The following is a 17,187-nucleotide window of genomic DNA, read 5'->3' as shown; positions in this document are numbered from 1 at the left end:
TGTAGGCTCCTAATCTTTCTATTTATTTCCTCGTGCTACTTTCGAGTTGCCAATATCTTTCTAATAACACGGTACCTAGAACCAAAAGTAACTTTCAGGGATGCAACTGCAACAAAGCAATAGGCAATAAAGGCTCCATGCCTTGCTGAAAACAAGCAATTTTGCAGTCCCATCCCATTGCCAATGAGTGTCTGATTTGCTCTGCACAACCACCAGTGGATCTTCTTCAGTGTTATCACTTTCCAAGGCCCTTTTACACATGAAATATCTAGGCTTCGAATTAGTTTCCCCTGGATGTAGACACTTGTTCTTTTAGTTCCAAGTTAAGTCTAATTTTATTCTCTTCTGCATATGTTTCCAATCTTTCATGGTCATTTTATGTCTTTAGTATTTACAAGTCCTTCCAATTTCTTATTTGCAAAATGCATTAATGATGTAGACAAGGGAGTAAACAACACATCACGCAAGAGGTTATAAAAATTGGGATGAACACTAGTCCCTGGAATGCCAGTAAACATGCTGCCATTTAGCCAGTAGTTTCTGTTTACTGTTCGTCCAAATGCCACACCGACGCATGTTGTACTCTTTTCTGAGCAACCCTGTCATGTGAGGTCTGTTCTCTGGCACCTGCTGTACATCATGTACTCAAAGACATGCCTCTTCCTTAAAGGGACTAGGTTAAACTGAGTCTCATTAATGGGATCACCACATCACCCTTTCAGATGTTACAGTCACCACCACCAAAGATTATTAAACTCTAATGCAGATTTTTAAGAGGCTCTCTCTTTCTTTTCATACTGATCTTATTGTAAAGACAACAGTGTCCTCTGGCTCACCTGAAAGATGCAGGGATTTATTTGGGCATGCGTTTTCAAAGTGGGTTTTGCCCATGTAAACTTATGCCCAAATAAAGCTGTTCATTTTTAAGTTGCCACAGGACACTCATTGTTTCTTACAGATACAGACTAACATGGTAACCCTTCTGATTTTATTGTGCCAGCCTCACTTTTTAGATTTATCAGCTTTATTTCTAATTAACCCTGTAAGATACAGGAAATCAGAGTAGAAGATCACAGTGGTCCCTCCTTTATGGTCTTAACATATAGCAATTTACGAAAGCTTTCATGTTTTGTTTTAAAAGACTCTTCTTTTTCATTCAGCTTTAAAAGTTCATTGAAACGTTCATTCACAATGGATTTTTAAGAGGTTTATAAAACTTAAGCTTTTTGGCCTTTTCCTATCTAGGTACACATATGGACTTCCTTAATTTAGCATCTGAAAACCTCAAGAATTATCTTCATCTGAGAACCAAGACACAGAAGGATTAAGTAATTTGCCCAAGGCCAGCCAGGAAGTCCACAAGAGTCAAGAATGCAGCTCAGATCTTCAGTCAAAAGCCAGTGCCTTAAGTCAAAGCCATTTCTTCCCATCCCAGTTAATACTGTTCCCCTACAAACCTTCCTCCTTGACATGGCTATGTCTCTCCTACAGGTTTTAAAGACCAAAGGCTAGATCCCATTAAGCCTCCTCACGTGAATTCAGTGTAATGGATCACGTTGGAAAGGATTTTCAGGGTCACTTCCTCCCGTACAACCACTTAAATATGGAACTAAAACTTACAAGCAACAGCTGCTCACACAGACAATTATTCCGTTTTGTTCACAAAAACACCTATTCTCCCAAGAACTCAATATGAAGACTGCAACTGAGCAAGGAGTTCTCAGCACAGAGTGCTGGAGAACTATTGCATTGTTCAGGGCTTTCTCTAAATTTTAAATGGTTTATCTATACCCTAGGCACTGAATACTCCCATTCACATTCTTTCAATTACCTCCATAACAACCAATGCTAACTACCCAGGGTTGCTATGTATTATTAATAAATAACCAGCAATACTTCACACTCATGAAGATATTAAACTAATGCCTCTTTTTCCAACCCTCTTATGCTCCAGGTAACTGACCTCGTCACCACTGGCTATTCGCTGCGCCAACTCCTTTAAGTTCCTCATCATTCTTTCATCTCGAAAATCATAGGGAAATGTCTCTGTCCACTCAGTCAACAGCTGCAGGATTTTGGGTGCAATTTTTCGTATCTGGCTCTAGTTTAAAAAAAAAAGAATGTTATATGGAATACAATGAGACAAATATTTAAACCAACTGAATTACAATTGACTCCTTAATAGATAACAACAATTGCAGAATATAAACACATAGACGTCAGTTAAAACTTTCAATGAAATTTAAAGTACCAGTAGATTACAGGACTAGGCCAAAGCTCATTGACTTCATTGGGCTTTGCACCAGCCCAGTGAGCTAGCAAATTTTTTTAAGAAGTAATTCTATTGATATAAGAAAAATCCTAGATGCTAGTTATGGTAGCGTCTTCAAAAACATCTAGCTACGATAACCAGTATCTAACAATGAGGCATTTCTGCAGACATTATAACTAATGCCTCAATTCTGAATGGGTAGGAATTCAGTGGAACTATTTACAGTAAACTCTTTCATATCCAGCAGCCCCAGGACTGGGAGGTTGCTTGATGTTCAAATAGTCTGGAAAATAGAGAGGTAATTCTAGCAAGGCATAACTCGAAAGAAAATAAGATTAGATATTCAACAAAAATATAGGCAGAGTACTTTATTTACCAACAACAATGGTATTTGTACACTGTAAACTTGTCTTGGTATTTACTTTCACTATACTGCAATCATTGAAAACATAACTAACACTGACTTACAGTTAAAATACTAGTTATTTGAGCATGCCAGACGATAGCATGCCAGATATGAAAGAGTTTACTGCACATATATTTAAAGATTATTAATTCATTATACTGTGATGAAGCTTAAGATCCCAATCATGGACCAGGACTCTGACAAAAAGTCTCTGTCCCAAAGAGCTTATTATCTAAGCAATCCTGCAAAACACTCAGACAGGTGTTTAACTTTAAGCATACAACTAGTTCTAGTATGTTCACTTAAAGCTAAATACTGGCCTAAGTCTTTGCAAGACTGCAGCCCAGCACATCAAGATGCACACAGTAAATCTTTGGTACCAGATGCATTTTAAGGTATCCCAGGTATGAACTCATGTACATTAGTGATATGCATTTTTTTCCTAGTCTTTACTTCGTTTCAATAAAAGAAAACTAAAAAATTATTTATAGTGCCCCAGATTTTAGAAATACATTTCTCAGCAGAGATTTGCTTTTACTTACTAGGGCTCTAATCTCGCACTGTTGAATTCTGCGGCAAAACCCCCCCTTGACTTCAGCACATGCAGAATCAAGCCACAAATCACAGGTGCTAATGACAGGTTTTCAGTATGTCCAATCCTGTAGCACGTTTCCTAAACTTAAAACATTCATGTACCCATTTTGGGACTTTAGCCTTATCGGTGTACCCCCTCTCTCAGTGCTGTCCCACTGCCTATGTCCTGATTTTTAATATTTTTTCTGCCATCTACCCCTTGAAATCCTTTAGTTTACCGCCAGTGGTATATGTACCACACTTTGGAAAACACTGCTGCAGCAGATGCACTGAGCAGAAGACTTTTACTTTGGCATAGGAAAAAGAGTTCTGAGTCTGGTTTACAAAGAGAGACCTAAGAGGTGTAGCAAGAAACCTAACCTTGTCAGTTCCAGGGTCATTTATTCTCTGATGCTCCATGCACAGATGGCAAACCTTGGCCATTAGCTCATACGGGTGCATGAACAGCCGTGAACTGAGCAGGAAGGTGAATATATATGTTCTCTGTAGGCAAATGAGACAAAGAGGAAAAAATCATCATCATGCAGTTCATACTCCCCACTAAAACATTCTCTTTACCTAAATTTTTTGAAGCTTTATCATTCAGAGCACAACTCTGTGCAGAACTAATGGTGAGACTGCTTGATATTAATTACTGCAGATGTAAGCATTTGACTGTAATGTATGTCACTTCTCCAGTGCCACTATTACACAGCAGATATTTAAACCTAGTTATGCAAGACAAGACAAAAACAAAGCTGGGCCAGGGTTGGGCAGGGCAGGTTTAATTATCCCTTTGCAACAACTGTATGTACAAGTTCGGCACCTGAAATTACTCAGGGCACAAGCTCAGCTCCTCTCCTCTTGCTCTTCTCACCCATCTCATTCTAGCATAGTCATGGAGCATAAATCAAGAAAATCCATACTAGATGTGATGCTGCTTTGGGGCATAAAGATTAGTAAACAGGGATGTACAACAAAAATAGCATATGTTTTGCATCCCTACTTTATTACTATGGGCTCAACTAAGGCTCCCAAAAGCAGTGTCCTTTAGATGGTGGCTGGCATGGTTCACCTCCATCCTCCCTCATTTTCGGGCCACTTTCAATAACAAAAATTACATTTTGCTTTTCTCTCCAGAGCCCTCCCATTCTGAGGTGTCAGGCTCAGCAAGTTTAATTTGCAGGGGGTGTAGACTTACATCAGGATAATAATCCACGTTGGGTACCAAGTGCTGGATGAGGGCTTCTAGAGACCCTGACAGGAGATTGTTGTCATGGTAATAAAGTCCTCCGCAGCTGTCCTCTTTTGACTGATACAGGTTTCTGTTGTAACCACTGCTGTCAAACATAGCTGTAAAGGGAGGCGTTTGTGGCATACTTTCCTGAAAAGAGGCACAAAAAAGACACAAACAGTGTAGTCATTTTATACCCATTTCAAAAGACTGTATCACAACAGCACACTAAAAGAAATGAAACCCTGACACAAAGTGATAAAGGTTAGATCCTCTCTCATCCATTAACCCTGCTAGGCCACTGCCACTTCCAAAGTAAAACCAATTGTGAGTGGTGCCCACTGTAAGTTAATTTTTGTGCTGTTTTGTCATCTTATAGTAAAAAAGCAGTTGAAAGATTGTGCCATGGGTGGTTAGCAGCACCTGGAAGATGAGATTTGTCAGTGGATGCTTTATGATTTACAACCCTCTATAAAAGCTATTTGCTATATAGTAGAAAATTCAGTGGTGGACCCAATTCAGCTTATATATAAAGCAAAAGGGGAAAATCTTACGTTTCTTTAAATCTTCCTTTACAGAAACAGTACTACAGTGTTTGCATTAGTGTTCAATGATAATTTACCACACCAGTAGCCATCGGAAGCCAGAAGAGCTGCTTGTGGACATGGGTATTCATCAACAAAAATAAGGGACATACAACCTAGCTCCAAAGCAGAAAAGGAACTGTAGTGAACATTTTACAAATCTTGGGTGTCCAAAAATCCAAGAGTGAGTTTGAAAACTTCCTTCTACATTAATGGAAACAAACAAAGGTGGCATCTCAGCAACCGGAGAACCAAAGCATCTTACCTAACAATCTAATACATCAAACAACAAAACCTCACACCTCAATCAGATCTATGTGATCAAAGTTGACAATGGGGGGAAATGTCTTGACTACCTAAAGCCTTCTTAGTTACTCTGAAGGGGAAAAGCTACAAGATAAACCCTCTGACTACTTTAAATCCAAATTTTCCTCTTCCTCCTGCACACAATCAATTGCTCTTGCAATAGCTGCTGTCAGTTGGTGGAAGTGTCTGTTTTTCATCCCTGATTGCAAGTTACATTCACATCCAAGTATAACCAGAATAACGTGCTTCTATCTGCCTGGACAGTACTGAACTGACAATACGACCCAGCAAGCATTCTGAGACCTAACAGAGCTGCAATGTGGTAAGGTATCGCACAGATTTCACTTCTCTCAGTAATTATGAGGTAAGGGAGACCAAATTGTACAGCTAGTTTGCATGGGCTGCTGTGCGTGTGTTGGAGGAGCACGTGTGCATGGGTCTTTCATGCCCCGGAGCAGTCATTCTAAGTGCAGATGCTGTTGCTTTTTTTCTATTGTGTCAATTGCTATTTGGAGAGAAAACTCTTTCAAGCTGTCCTCTTCAACAAATACCCATCTGTAAAGGCACCTGATTGCAAGAACAAGTGGTAATGTGACAGCCTGGAGATAAGTAGCTACGATCCATCTGGGTGCTCCGCAACTCATAACAAAGCACTTTTCAGAGGGAACTCAGTAGAGACTAGAAGCTATTAAGTTATTAGCTAGATTCCTGGGGACATAATGCACCGACCACAGAGCCAAATACTCTCTGCTTCTGGCAGCATGTCCAGACAATGGAGGCATTCAAAGCAACAGAAGACCAAGAGAATCAGTAAGTAAACAATAAGAGAAAGCCAAACTCTGTTGCTTAGCAAAGAGGGACACTGAATGGAGGCTCCTGGCCTACATGACCTGCACTAATCCTGTTTTTTTCCTGAGATGCCAAAAGATATTAGCATCAAAATAGGTTGGGGGAGGAGGCTCCAGATCTGAAAAGTCACATGCGTCATTGAAAGCAGCTGTTCAGCCAGGACTCTGATTCTTTCCAACACAAAAAATAGGGAGGGAAGAGGCAAAGAATAAAATAATGCACGTGCCACAGCAGAAGGTGGCAAGGTGCAGGACTCTTGCAAAACAAGATTCCTTTATTATGGACGCACAGCAGGTGATACCCGTCCTGGACGACATCAGTCTTTGGAAGGATTACACATTTTCTAAGACACTGTCTTTGAAACCGGCTGCCAGAAATTAGAATTTTATGAGAGACAGATGAAGTGTGGACATTTGAGGTGGGAGGATTATAAACATATTCCGCTCTTTCAGTCCCAATCAATCTTATTCACAGTCTTCAAACCAGAGAAGCCCGAGAACTCAAAGAGAAGCCAGTTTTGCTGAAAAGGCGTCTTCAATTAAAGTTAGACTACTATGAGGTTTCAGTCATTGTGGTGGCAATTTCTTCAGCTCTCAGAAGCCAAGTAACTGTTGAAAGGTGAAACAATTGCTAGGACTGTCCCAGAGCAGGCATTATGTTGTATACTTCTGGCCAGACAGAACACAAAGACCAGTGCAAATTGCATCAAGTCACATTACACAAGCGTAGGCTAAACCTCTCTAATCTGGAACTCTCTCGTCCAGAAACACCCATAATCTGCCATGATTTTAGTTAGCCGGGCAACCACTTATTGTGAGTGTGCTCAAGTTTCCTGTGGTCCCATGAAGTTTGGCTCTCTGTGTTCTGTGCTGTTTTTAGCTATACTTTATCCCTAAATATGTTCTAAGAGCCCTGTAAGCAGTGGAAGTGTTGGTAATGGAGCTAGATGATATTAATCTCCCATGGTCTGGCAAATTCTCTTGTTTGGCACCAGTTTGGTCCCCAGGGTGCTGGATTAGGGAGGCTCAACCTGTATTCCAAAGTACCACCATTCCCACTAAAATGTCCCAAGACTCTTGGCTCACAACAATTACTCAGTGGAAATGGGTTGAGTAAGCTGTGTTTTGATTCTGTGAAATCGCTCCTCTCAACAGGTTTCTGGATTCAAAAAACCAAACATGTAAGTTTGTTGAATATAGATCCCATTTTATCCAAGCCACCCCAAGTTTAAGGTTTGTATGAGAAGTTAACATTCTGTCCCCTCTGGACAACACATATTGCATATCGTAACTCTCAGCTGCATTTTGGTTTTGCAGATCAAAATCACGGCTGTCTCAAGGTCTCATTTTACCATGATGTTTTGGAGGCCTTCTACAGTTGCAATAAAAATATCCAGTTTGAGCACATCCCTAACATTCAAGCAACTAATAATCATTTAAATAAAAGTTTAATAGCCTAAACAGGCAAAACCCAACAGTGTGCTTTCCTCAGTAGTATACCTATTTATTTTGAAAGCACCAAAAATAAATGAATAAAGTTACAGAAGTGCCTTAATCTTCTTAATCTTAACTAACTCCCGATGGAAACAGGTTTTATTTTCAGCTTTTGATCCTCTAGTTCTTCGCACAAAGAGCAGCATCAGCATTGCTCATGTCAGTTTGTTTCTAATGGAAACTAAATGTAAGAGCTAGAAAGATAACAATGCTAGTATGAAAAGGAAAAAAAAACCTTCAAATCATTAACAGAGGGTTATTAACCACAAGGTCAAAGGTCAGATGTTGGAATGGTGTAATATATATTAAAAAATACCAATGCAGAGCAGTTTCCTGCTGCAGACAGCTCAGTTGTCTTAAGCCGTAAGGATTAAGAAAGATGCACTTACATAGCACATATCCAAACAGATGAGGATTTCAGCCAATGTCACCCAGAACACACTGCCCATGTGACAACATGGAGGATATCAAAACACAATGGGGAAAATACATATTCTATCCAACAGAATGACTCACTTGACGTATACACTTTATCAGCATGGCTTTGACTTATGACCTCTGTATTTAGCAAGAAAGTACAAATGAAAGCATTCTGCTGTGCTCTAATTTCCCCTGGATCTACATCAGTTCACCAACGATATGGTATTCCTACCTTCAAGTCCTTACTTCAAATCAGGTAGAGCAAGGACCTGAACCTGGTCTCTCACATCCCAGGTGTCCTTACTACAGAGGTATTGGATTATTAGGCATAAGGGTCTCAGAGTCTCCCTCTCAAGTGAATCCTGAGAAACTATCCTGATTAATCAAAACAGATTGTTTGCTTGAAAAAATTTGGTTTCAACTAATCATCATTTCCTGACCCCCTCCCTCCATAAAATGCATCATCAAAAAATTCCCAGTCAGCTCTACTATTGAGTGATTCTGATCCAAACCTTTGCATCAAGCAACAGAAAAGAATTAACTTTTCACTGTCAATAGCAGTGGACGTAGATGTCGAAAAACCAAAATAGACTAAGAACCCAGTCTGCACATCAAATTTACAAAACAAAAATCCACCTGTGTCTGTATAAAGGGAAGTAGCAGAGGGGTAGCCGTGTTAGTCTGTATCTGCAAAAACAACAAGAAGTTCTGTGGCACCTTCGACAGATGGTCTTTGCCTACGAAAGCTTAGGCTCCAAAAGATCTGTTAGTCTGTAAGGTGCCACAGGACTTCTTGTTGCTTTTGTATACAGGGAGTCACTCCAGAATTCAGTACTCACCCGAGTAAATGCAGATGAAAGACAAACTACCAGCACTCCTTCAATTTTTGCTCACATTCCACCTCTTCAGCCAGAAGACAGCAAGACTGAACACAGTAAAGTTCACAGAGAATTTTTACCTTTCTATACAGGAATGGCATCTGCAATCAGAGCTCCCTAAAACTACTTCAGAACCCAGGCCACAATCTCCTTTCACAGCTTCACTTCCCAACATGCAAAAAAAGTAGGCTTTTGATAAAGTTACTAGAAACTTCAGTCCTGGTAGAAGCAAAGACGAACGAAGGCTGCAGTAAAGAACACTAACAGTTTCACTGTATCTTTTCCAGCTGAGAAGTGGTGAAGAATATGTTAAAATGAGCTTAACTGTGCTGGACAGTAAGGAAGAATGGATTAGGAATTTGACTGCAGAGACTGCCCTTATCTTACTCTTTTGGTCTGTGTTTGTGACAAGTGCAAACACTTTTATACAAGCTCATAGTGCCACCAAAAATGATAGCACAGGTTGAAACTCTCTTGTCCAGAATACTTGGGACCTGACCAGTGACAAACAAGAGAATTTGCTGAACCACAGGAGGTCAATGTTGTCTAGCAGCATTGCCAACACCTCCATGGCTCGCTGGGCTATTAGAAAATGTTTAATGGTAAATTGCAGTTAAATAACAGCACAGAACAGCAAGAGCCAGGACTGGTGACTGGAAACGAACTTTATGGGACCGCGGGAAACTTAGCTACACTCATGATAAGTGCTTGTCTGGCTAGCTAAAATCACGCTGGATTATGGATGTTGCCAGATTAGACAGGTTAAACCTGTGTGTGTAACAGCCATAGAGAGCGCGCCTTGAAAGTCTGTGATGAAAGCCTACCCAGGGAGAGCATGCTTAAAATCCAATAGGTTGTGCTACTTTCAGATCACATGTGAGACTAGCCAATCTTCCCCCACCTCACCTCAACCTGCTTGTCCTATCTGTTACCTGCAGTCGTTAAAGCTCCTTTGCATATATTTAAAAGGGGTTTACTCCCTACCTCTGGTCAAAGTTTCCCCCTCACTAATGTTCTATACAGTGCCTTTGGCTGCCACTCTCCACCGTAGAGGTGGACTGCATATTAATGGGGCTATAAGTATAGCGCTATCAAGCGTTTGGGCCTGATCCAGTGACCACTGAAGTCAACAGATTCTAGCTGAGGCCTCAGCAAACTAGTCACATTATTCTGAAAACAGATTTGTTGTTCAAGCCAACTAGCCACACCTCAACCAGCCAAACCGCTACATGTAGCTAGTGCATTCCACACCACAGCAGTAGCTGCTAGGCATGACCATCCACACATCCCACTAAGCATGCCATTCAAGAGAGGGCACAGGTTTATACAACTGTTTGTTAATATTATGGCAGGCCAGACACGACGCAAAACTCAGTAGCTGGGCCAGTGGTTGATTTAAACAAAAAGTGCAGAGGATTTGGGAATACAGAAGTACAATTCATGATGGATTATCTGCAGATTGTAATAAGCTCAAAGAAGAAAAGAACTTCTCCGGTTAGTGTTGAATATAAAGACTTCTGTTTTGATATAAAGCCATTTTACCTTTCCAGCACAGGTGAGGACTCTTTATTCATGGTGTAGACAGGAAATGGTTTCAAATCTGAAGGGGTTAGAGGCACACTCACCTATTGGTATCAAAACTGCGATCACTCAGAGCATTTTTTTTTAAAAAAAGAGTGTCATGGGAATGTTTTAAATTGCTATGTTGTGTGTAAATAGATCTGTCACAGATCAATGGCCCATAAAAGAAGGACCTAGTTTGCTCAGTCTGCCAACCAAAGGGGGGAAAAAAACAAAAATAGTTCCTGTCAATACAGAAAAGCTGTACTTGCACAAGATGACCCAAGCTCGAAAAATAATTTAAAAAGAGCTAATTTTTCCCTTCACCCCTCCCACTGCCATGTACTTTCCCCCAGAAGCACCTGGCAAAGTGTCAGAAAAGCAAAACAGTTCCCTGAATGGCAAAGAAAAGCACTGTTCTGAACAAGCCCAGCAGCACAGTAGAAGCACCTGTAGGCCTTAAGGCATTGGGCTGGAATCATTAAAACCAGGACAACAGAACACTAGACTTCCATACCAGCAGCCAGAATACCACTATGGTGTCCCTAAAGCAGGACATCTCATCTCCCTGATCAAAGCAAATTGAACACGCCCTCTGCGCTGCTCGTGAGCCAAAGACACCAATACTGTACAGTACGACAGGGTATGTGAACAAGATTGTACAAACAGCATCAATTCCTGATAGCCAGCCCTCAAGTAAGAAGTAGAATACATTTTTAAAATATAGTCATATGGTGCAAAGTCCCATCTTATTGTTTTACTTGCAACTCAGTCCCACGCATGCACACAAGATACTGGGCACGTCAACTTTGTCAAAACAGGTATGTCGATAAGCTCTACAAACACTGAAACACGGAAAGTGAATAGGAACAAAAGTGAAACTGACAAGGATAGCTTTATTATCCAAAAGAGAAAGTTACAAAGCCTAAACTATGAATGATTAAAGGAAAGTTTATATTCATTCAGCTTTAAATGCAGACAAAGGGATTATTTGAAAATATAATTGCTTCACGTCAGCAGCCTCCCTTCAATAATATATATATTGTTTGTGTTTACTTGTATTTCACTCTCAAGTACAGGTGTTCTCTAAGCAGCTTGCTTGTTCATCCTGAAAACCCCCTTTAAAAAAAACAGTCACAACACACATCTTGCAAGTTTCTCTGAACTCCACTTAGATGCAACTCTCTTAAAACAGAACCAATCAAAGATGAAAGGTTCATACCACTGAGATTTGGCCAGCTGATGAAGCAGATCAGTGGTGCCCTTATTCTAGCAGTAACTATGTATCACGAGTCTCCAAAGAGCCTGGATAAGTTCAGCATGGTGCCCATTCTGTAGTAATGAAAGCTTGAGTGATTTACAGAATGAATTGACTTGAAAAGCATGCACAGTGGCCTCAGACAGGCTAAAGCAGGCAATGAAATACTGTCTTTCCTGGATGACAGATTGCATTGGAAGGAACAGCTTCTTTTCATGTCATTATTTACGATCAAGCAGCTGGACTGAAAGAGAGGTAATTTCAGCTGACTGGTAATAGGATGCGTAAAAGAGTAGGGGACTTTTTGGTAGCTCATAACGTATATGCCCCTCCACCAAGTTTCTCATATGGATTTTCTTCCTAATAGTTCCACCCAACAATCAATACCAGCACATGCCTTAATATCACCTCCCTAGTCTTGGTTATTTTTAATTCAAATAAAAAACAAGCATATTTTTGCCCCAAGATAACTTACCTGACTCAAAACATTAAGAATTCTGCTGGAATTTCTGAGCCCAGCGCCTTGGGCTCTGCATGCTGAGTACAAGCACATTAAGTACACAGAAAAACACATATATATTCTACCTATGCTGAGTTTTGTTGACTGATTGAAACAGGGTAGGATTTTCAGAAATGCTTGGCGTTCTGCAGTCGATGGAAACTTTGCCACTAACTTTGCCGAGTGCAAAGTTAAGCCAAGGCAGTATGCTTCTGAAAATCCCATCCAGGACTTATTTAGCCTGCATAGTTGTACAGGCTTATGCTGCAAACCATCTTTTACCATAAACACTAACCCCCCTTCACCTACGATAAGAAAGATGCACTGTTTATTTCTACTGCCTGTTGTGAAGTTTTGTCTGCTGTCCCACTTATGTACCAGTGAAGAAATGAAATGCTCCTTAGAGAAAGCCAACGTGGAGTCCAGCAAATATCTCTGCCATGGTGAAAAGACATGAGAAGTTTGCCGCAGGAGACCGTGAGAAACGTCACAATCACAGGATTGCAACAACAGTAACTATACCATTGGTAATGACTTATTTTCAGCGGTGCGGGAACTGAAAGACAGCCCCCTTACTGAGGTGTGGGCAGCCAAGTGTAGGCACCCAGGACCCTGGGGGAGGCGGAAAGGTTGGCAGCCAGGACCCTGGAGCCACAAAGCAGCTAGTATGGAGGAGAGGTGCATGGCAGCTGGGACTCTGGCAGGGGGCAGCTAAGATCCCAGACATGGGCAGAGTCGCTCCCCAACTCTCATTCCCATTCCTATGCCCATTTTACCTGATGGAGGTATTAACCTTTGTAACCCAGCCCCAAGTCAGGTGACTAAGGAGGAAAAATCAAGTTCATTGTTTTACCTGTACACTTTATCACAAAAGTAAATCTGTATTTATTTTCAGCGATAGAGAGCTTTATGAAAAGCTGCATAAAAATGCAGTCAATGAGGAAATAAAAATAGTCCTGAGCTTAGGTTCAGACTGTTGCTGGTTCTGCCACTGATTTCTTGTGTGACCTTGGACAAGTCATTCAATTTCTCAATCTTCCATCTATCAGTAAAATGGGTATAAATTTATATTTTGGTATTTCACACGGTTATTACAGTTCTCTACCTTAGAAGATCTTTTCCAGAATGTACTCTACAAGCAGATTATATTATTAATGCCAGGTACATGGTACCAGTTTGGAACAAGCAGCTCATTTGGAAAAAGTCCTTCTGTGATACTACTGATTTAGAAAGTTGTTGCTCATTATACCAAAACGCTGGTTCATGCTTTGTCTTAATTCTGTGAAAATGACAATGTATATAGTTTTCCCCTTTAAAAGCACAACTGACAAGCATGTCATAATTTGCAACTCCAACTTGTAACATGATTTAGTAGTAGCATTTCTAAAAGCTGTATTCAACTTATCCTAGATAGGATGTTAGGAGCAAACATCTCCCTTCCACTTAGCTGATGCAGGAAAGTGCTATGTGATGGTTTGAGAAATTGTGATGTTATTTCACCAAAAGTAAGGCAAAAAGTCAACAAATCCTTCCCCCCTCTCTTGGGCAGATCTTTGATTTTCATGACTGATAGAGATAACGACTGTAGTTTAAGGCTACAGTGAGAAGGTCTCTTATGAGACAAGGCCAAACGACTTAGCATAGAACACACAGTATTTCTTCTAAGGGCTTTTCTGCGTACAACAGTTATACCACTTAAACTATACTGTACCAATGCAGTTAAAGCAATACAGCTGTTCCTAGTGTGGATGCAGTTGTACTGCTTTTAAAGAACATACACTAGTTTATTCTCACACAGGAAGGAGAATAAGTTATATTGTTATAACTACATCCAGGCTTGGCTGGGGGAAGGGGCACATCACTACAGGCCAGACTGAGGGTGCAGTGATCAACCTGGGGAGAGGGGTCAATATAGAGGTGATAAATTGACGGCTGATTGTTCTCTGTCGACTCCAGTACCCCACCAGAATGAGAAGAGTAAGGTGAGTCAACAGGAGAGGCTCTTCCATCGACCCAGCGTAGTGTGGATTCCGTGGTAACTAAAAGATGTATTAGCAGAACTATGTCAGGTTTGGGGATATTTTAAAGTCATGCTCATGAACAACATTATTCCATCAGTTTAGACCAATGGTGGGCAGGCTGCACCCTGCAGACCTCTTTGCTGCTCCCCTTTCCCCACATACACCTTCCTTGTGTGAAATAGGGTACCAGAGCCCACACCTCCTGCGCCTCCCAGAGCTTCAGCTGGAACCACAAATTGCCGCATTGCAGCTCTGGGAGAGGGTTTGAGGTGGGAGGAAAGCAGGGACAGAGCACGGATAAGCAGATTCACGGCACTCTGAAAGTGCTGGGGGAAGGGGGAGGAGCAGGTAAAGACAGGCTCCAGGCATGCTGGGGAGGGAAGGATAAGCACAGAGGTTGTGGGGCCTCAGGTGGAACTTCAGTGGGCTGCCAGCTGCTGTCGCCCCCTAAGATGAAGGTGGGCCATTCATGCAGCCAACTCACCATTTGTGTTTGTCCAGCCTTGGGTTAGGTCAATGGCAAGCAAAGACTGTTCCCATTCACCTGCGAGGAAAGCAAGTGCAATTCCATCCAGATCTACAGCTATTAAACTTGCTTATGCCAGAGCTGAATTATCTTCCAATGATTTTTAAACTGCCTAATCTAGGGGAAAATGAGGCTTCCCCCTCTCACTCCAATCCTACAATAGTTAACTCTAATTACCCAGTTTATTAAATTCCACTGAAAACCTCACTTAAATTCAAGCTACCTCAACTAAAAAAAAAAACCCCATCTTCCTCTTCATCAAGATGAGACCTTACTTGAAGGTAAACAATCACTAGATACACTGACAGACTTCATCTGCCGGTTTATTTCAACTGCTAGTACTGAACTGGTAGCAGTAGTTCCCAGGCTCAACAGAAGGGGGATCCTGACACTGTTAAAAGTTGCAGTTCACCAAATCTTAAGCACTAATAAATTGTTAGTCTGTAAGGTGCCTCCAGATTCCTTGTTGTTTTTGATGAAACGGACTAACACGGCTACTTACCTCTCTCAAACCTGTTAAGAGAGGATGAGACTGTGACCCAGTGATTCACATTCATGCCTATTACCTCAACATCGTTAAGCGTGGTATTTCACAAACACATACACACTCACCAACACTGACTACCAATCTATGAATACTTAAAAATAAGCAATAGCCTATTACGGGGCGTGCAGGCAAAGTGAAATAATTATGCTTCCTGAGTGACAAAGGCACTTGAACTTTGGCCTCCTGCGTTGCTACATACTCAAGGCACGTAATAATCTCACAACAACAAAACTGCAGCACGCTTTGGAATGTGTTATCCCATTTGGGAAACAGATTTTTAATTAATAAAAATGAGAAGTAGTAGTACCAGGATTTAGTAACAGGCAGCCAAGAGCAACTTCATAAGAAATCTTAGCTGGATGGCTCCCTTCACTGTGTCAATTTCCTCATTAAAAATATAATCAAGCTTAGGCTCCCCACCACAGTGATCATTTCACTACTGCTCCTCATGCTCACAGCAGCAACAAAGGAGAACTTTAACACTTTTTGGCCAGATATGCTCATAATGTCCCCATTGAGCTATAACATAGAATCATAGAACATTGGAACTGGCAGGGACCTCGAGATGTCACTGAATCCAGCCTCTTGCCCTCACCTCAGAGAGCTTTTGTTTACAAAATCTGTTTTCCAGCGCAGGTCCAGGAGATGACTCAGAACTCCCATGCCCACACACCAGGAAAACTAGTATTTGCTAGTGCTTAGAACAAAAGTATGCAAAGTGGAGGGGTGGGACCCTCAGAGCTGAGGTGTGTGTGAAATTTCATGGGGGGGGCACAACACAATAAGCTGGTGGGTCTCTGGTGATGTTTTTATGTGTGTACATTCAAATTTATATAATGATAACTAATTTTTTTACCTTCTACATACTTATTTTCTTACACGTGCCAAAAGAGTGGGTTTTTTTTCCCCATATAAACACAGTCAAAATTTTCACCACTTTGTGTTCCATGGGGGAGGCTGCTAATTGCAGAGACAAGAAGTGGGGCCCGCCTTGAAAAACTTGCTCACCCTGGCTTAGACGACAACTCCACGTGAAACGTCACAGGCAAGTTTAGCTTCTGCAGAACTTACTCAAACACAGTTAATTACTCCCCCATTCTGAATTTACAGATATTCATCCAGAACATTAATATCAAAATTGGAGAGCTGTGAACAGAGGGAAATAGTGCCAGGCTGAAATAGCTGGAATTCAGCAATGTGAAAATGAAAAAGAAATTATATTTTTGATCTCAGTTAAAGAGTGCCTAGGTTTTTCTACACAGTACACATTAAATAAGGTCTCTGAACCACTAATTTGCTGTGCTTTTGTGCTTGTCTTCCACATGTGAGTGCAAGAGCTACTGTTACTGTAGTGTAAATAAATCTACAGAAGGCAGAATACTGTAGCAGTAAAGGATAACATAGGCAGACTAAATGTGTACCAGGGTAACACTGATTCCTGTGGACTCTTCCATTCCCTAACCCATGTGATAAAATATTTGCAAGGTTTTGTTTTGTTTTGTCTTCACTCACATTAACTGGGAGTCAGACTGAGTCAAGCTCTGGCAGGAACATTGTTTTGGCTTCTCAGAGTAGGCAGAATTGATGGGTACACATAAAAGACAAGTTTCTAAGCTTCCTGTCAACGAACATAACCTTTGGAGCATGAACTAACACAGTGCTGTTTCGGCATGTGTGGACTCACACGCATACCCAGGTATCTGTGTACTTCTTAAGTTCTATTGCTCGGTGGAGTGAAAAGTGACACCTGTTGCCCTAGTT

The 17,187-nt window shown here is 41.1% G+C and overlaps 1 protein-coding gene across 3 annotated transcripts in view; it reads right to left on the bottom strand.

Moving 5' to 3' along the window:
- RASGEF1B (RasGEF domain family member 1B) overlaps positions 1-17,187 on the bottom strand; it is a 321,568-nt gene that overhangs the window by 18,388 nt on the left and 285,993 nt on the right. For all 3 annotated transcript variants that reach the window (XM_074993742.1, XM_074993744.1, XM_074993743.1), the window contains 3 exons: positions 4,453-4,635; positions 3,633-3,755; positions 1,964-2,101 (listed from right to left, as the gene is read on the bottom strand). In XM_074993742.1, the coding sequence (XP_074849843.1) occupies positions 1,964-2,101; positions 3,633-3,755; positions 4,453-4,635 (444 nt within the window). The remainder of the gene's footprint in view (positions 1-1,963; positions 2,102-3,632; positions 3,756-4,452; positions 4,636-17,187) is intronic.

Source organism: Carettochelys insculpta, chromosome 4 (genome assembly GCF_033958435.1).
Source record: "Carettochelys insculpta isolate YL-2023 chromosome 4, ASM3395843v1, whole genome shotgun sequence".
NCBI lineage: Eukaryota > Metazoa > Chordata > Testudines > Carettochelyidae > Carettochelys > Carettochelys insculpta.
The sequence above is the reverse complement of the archived record's forward strand: the minus strand, read 5'-3'. Positions and strand labels throughout refer to the sequence as shown.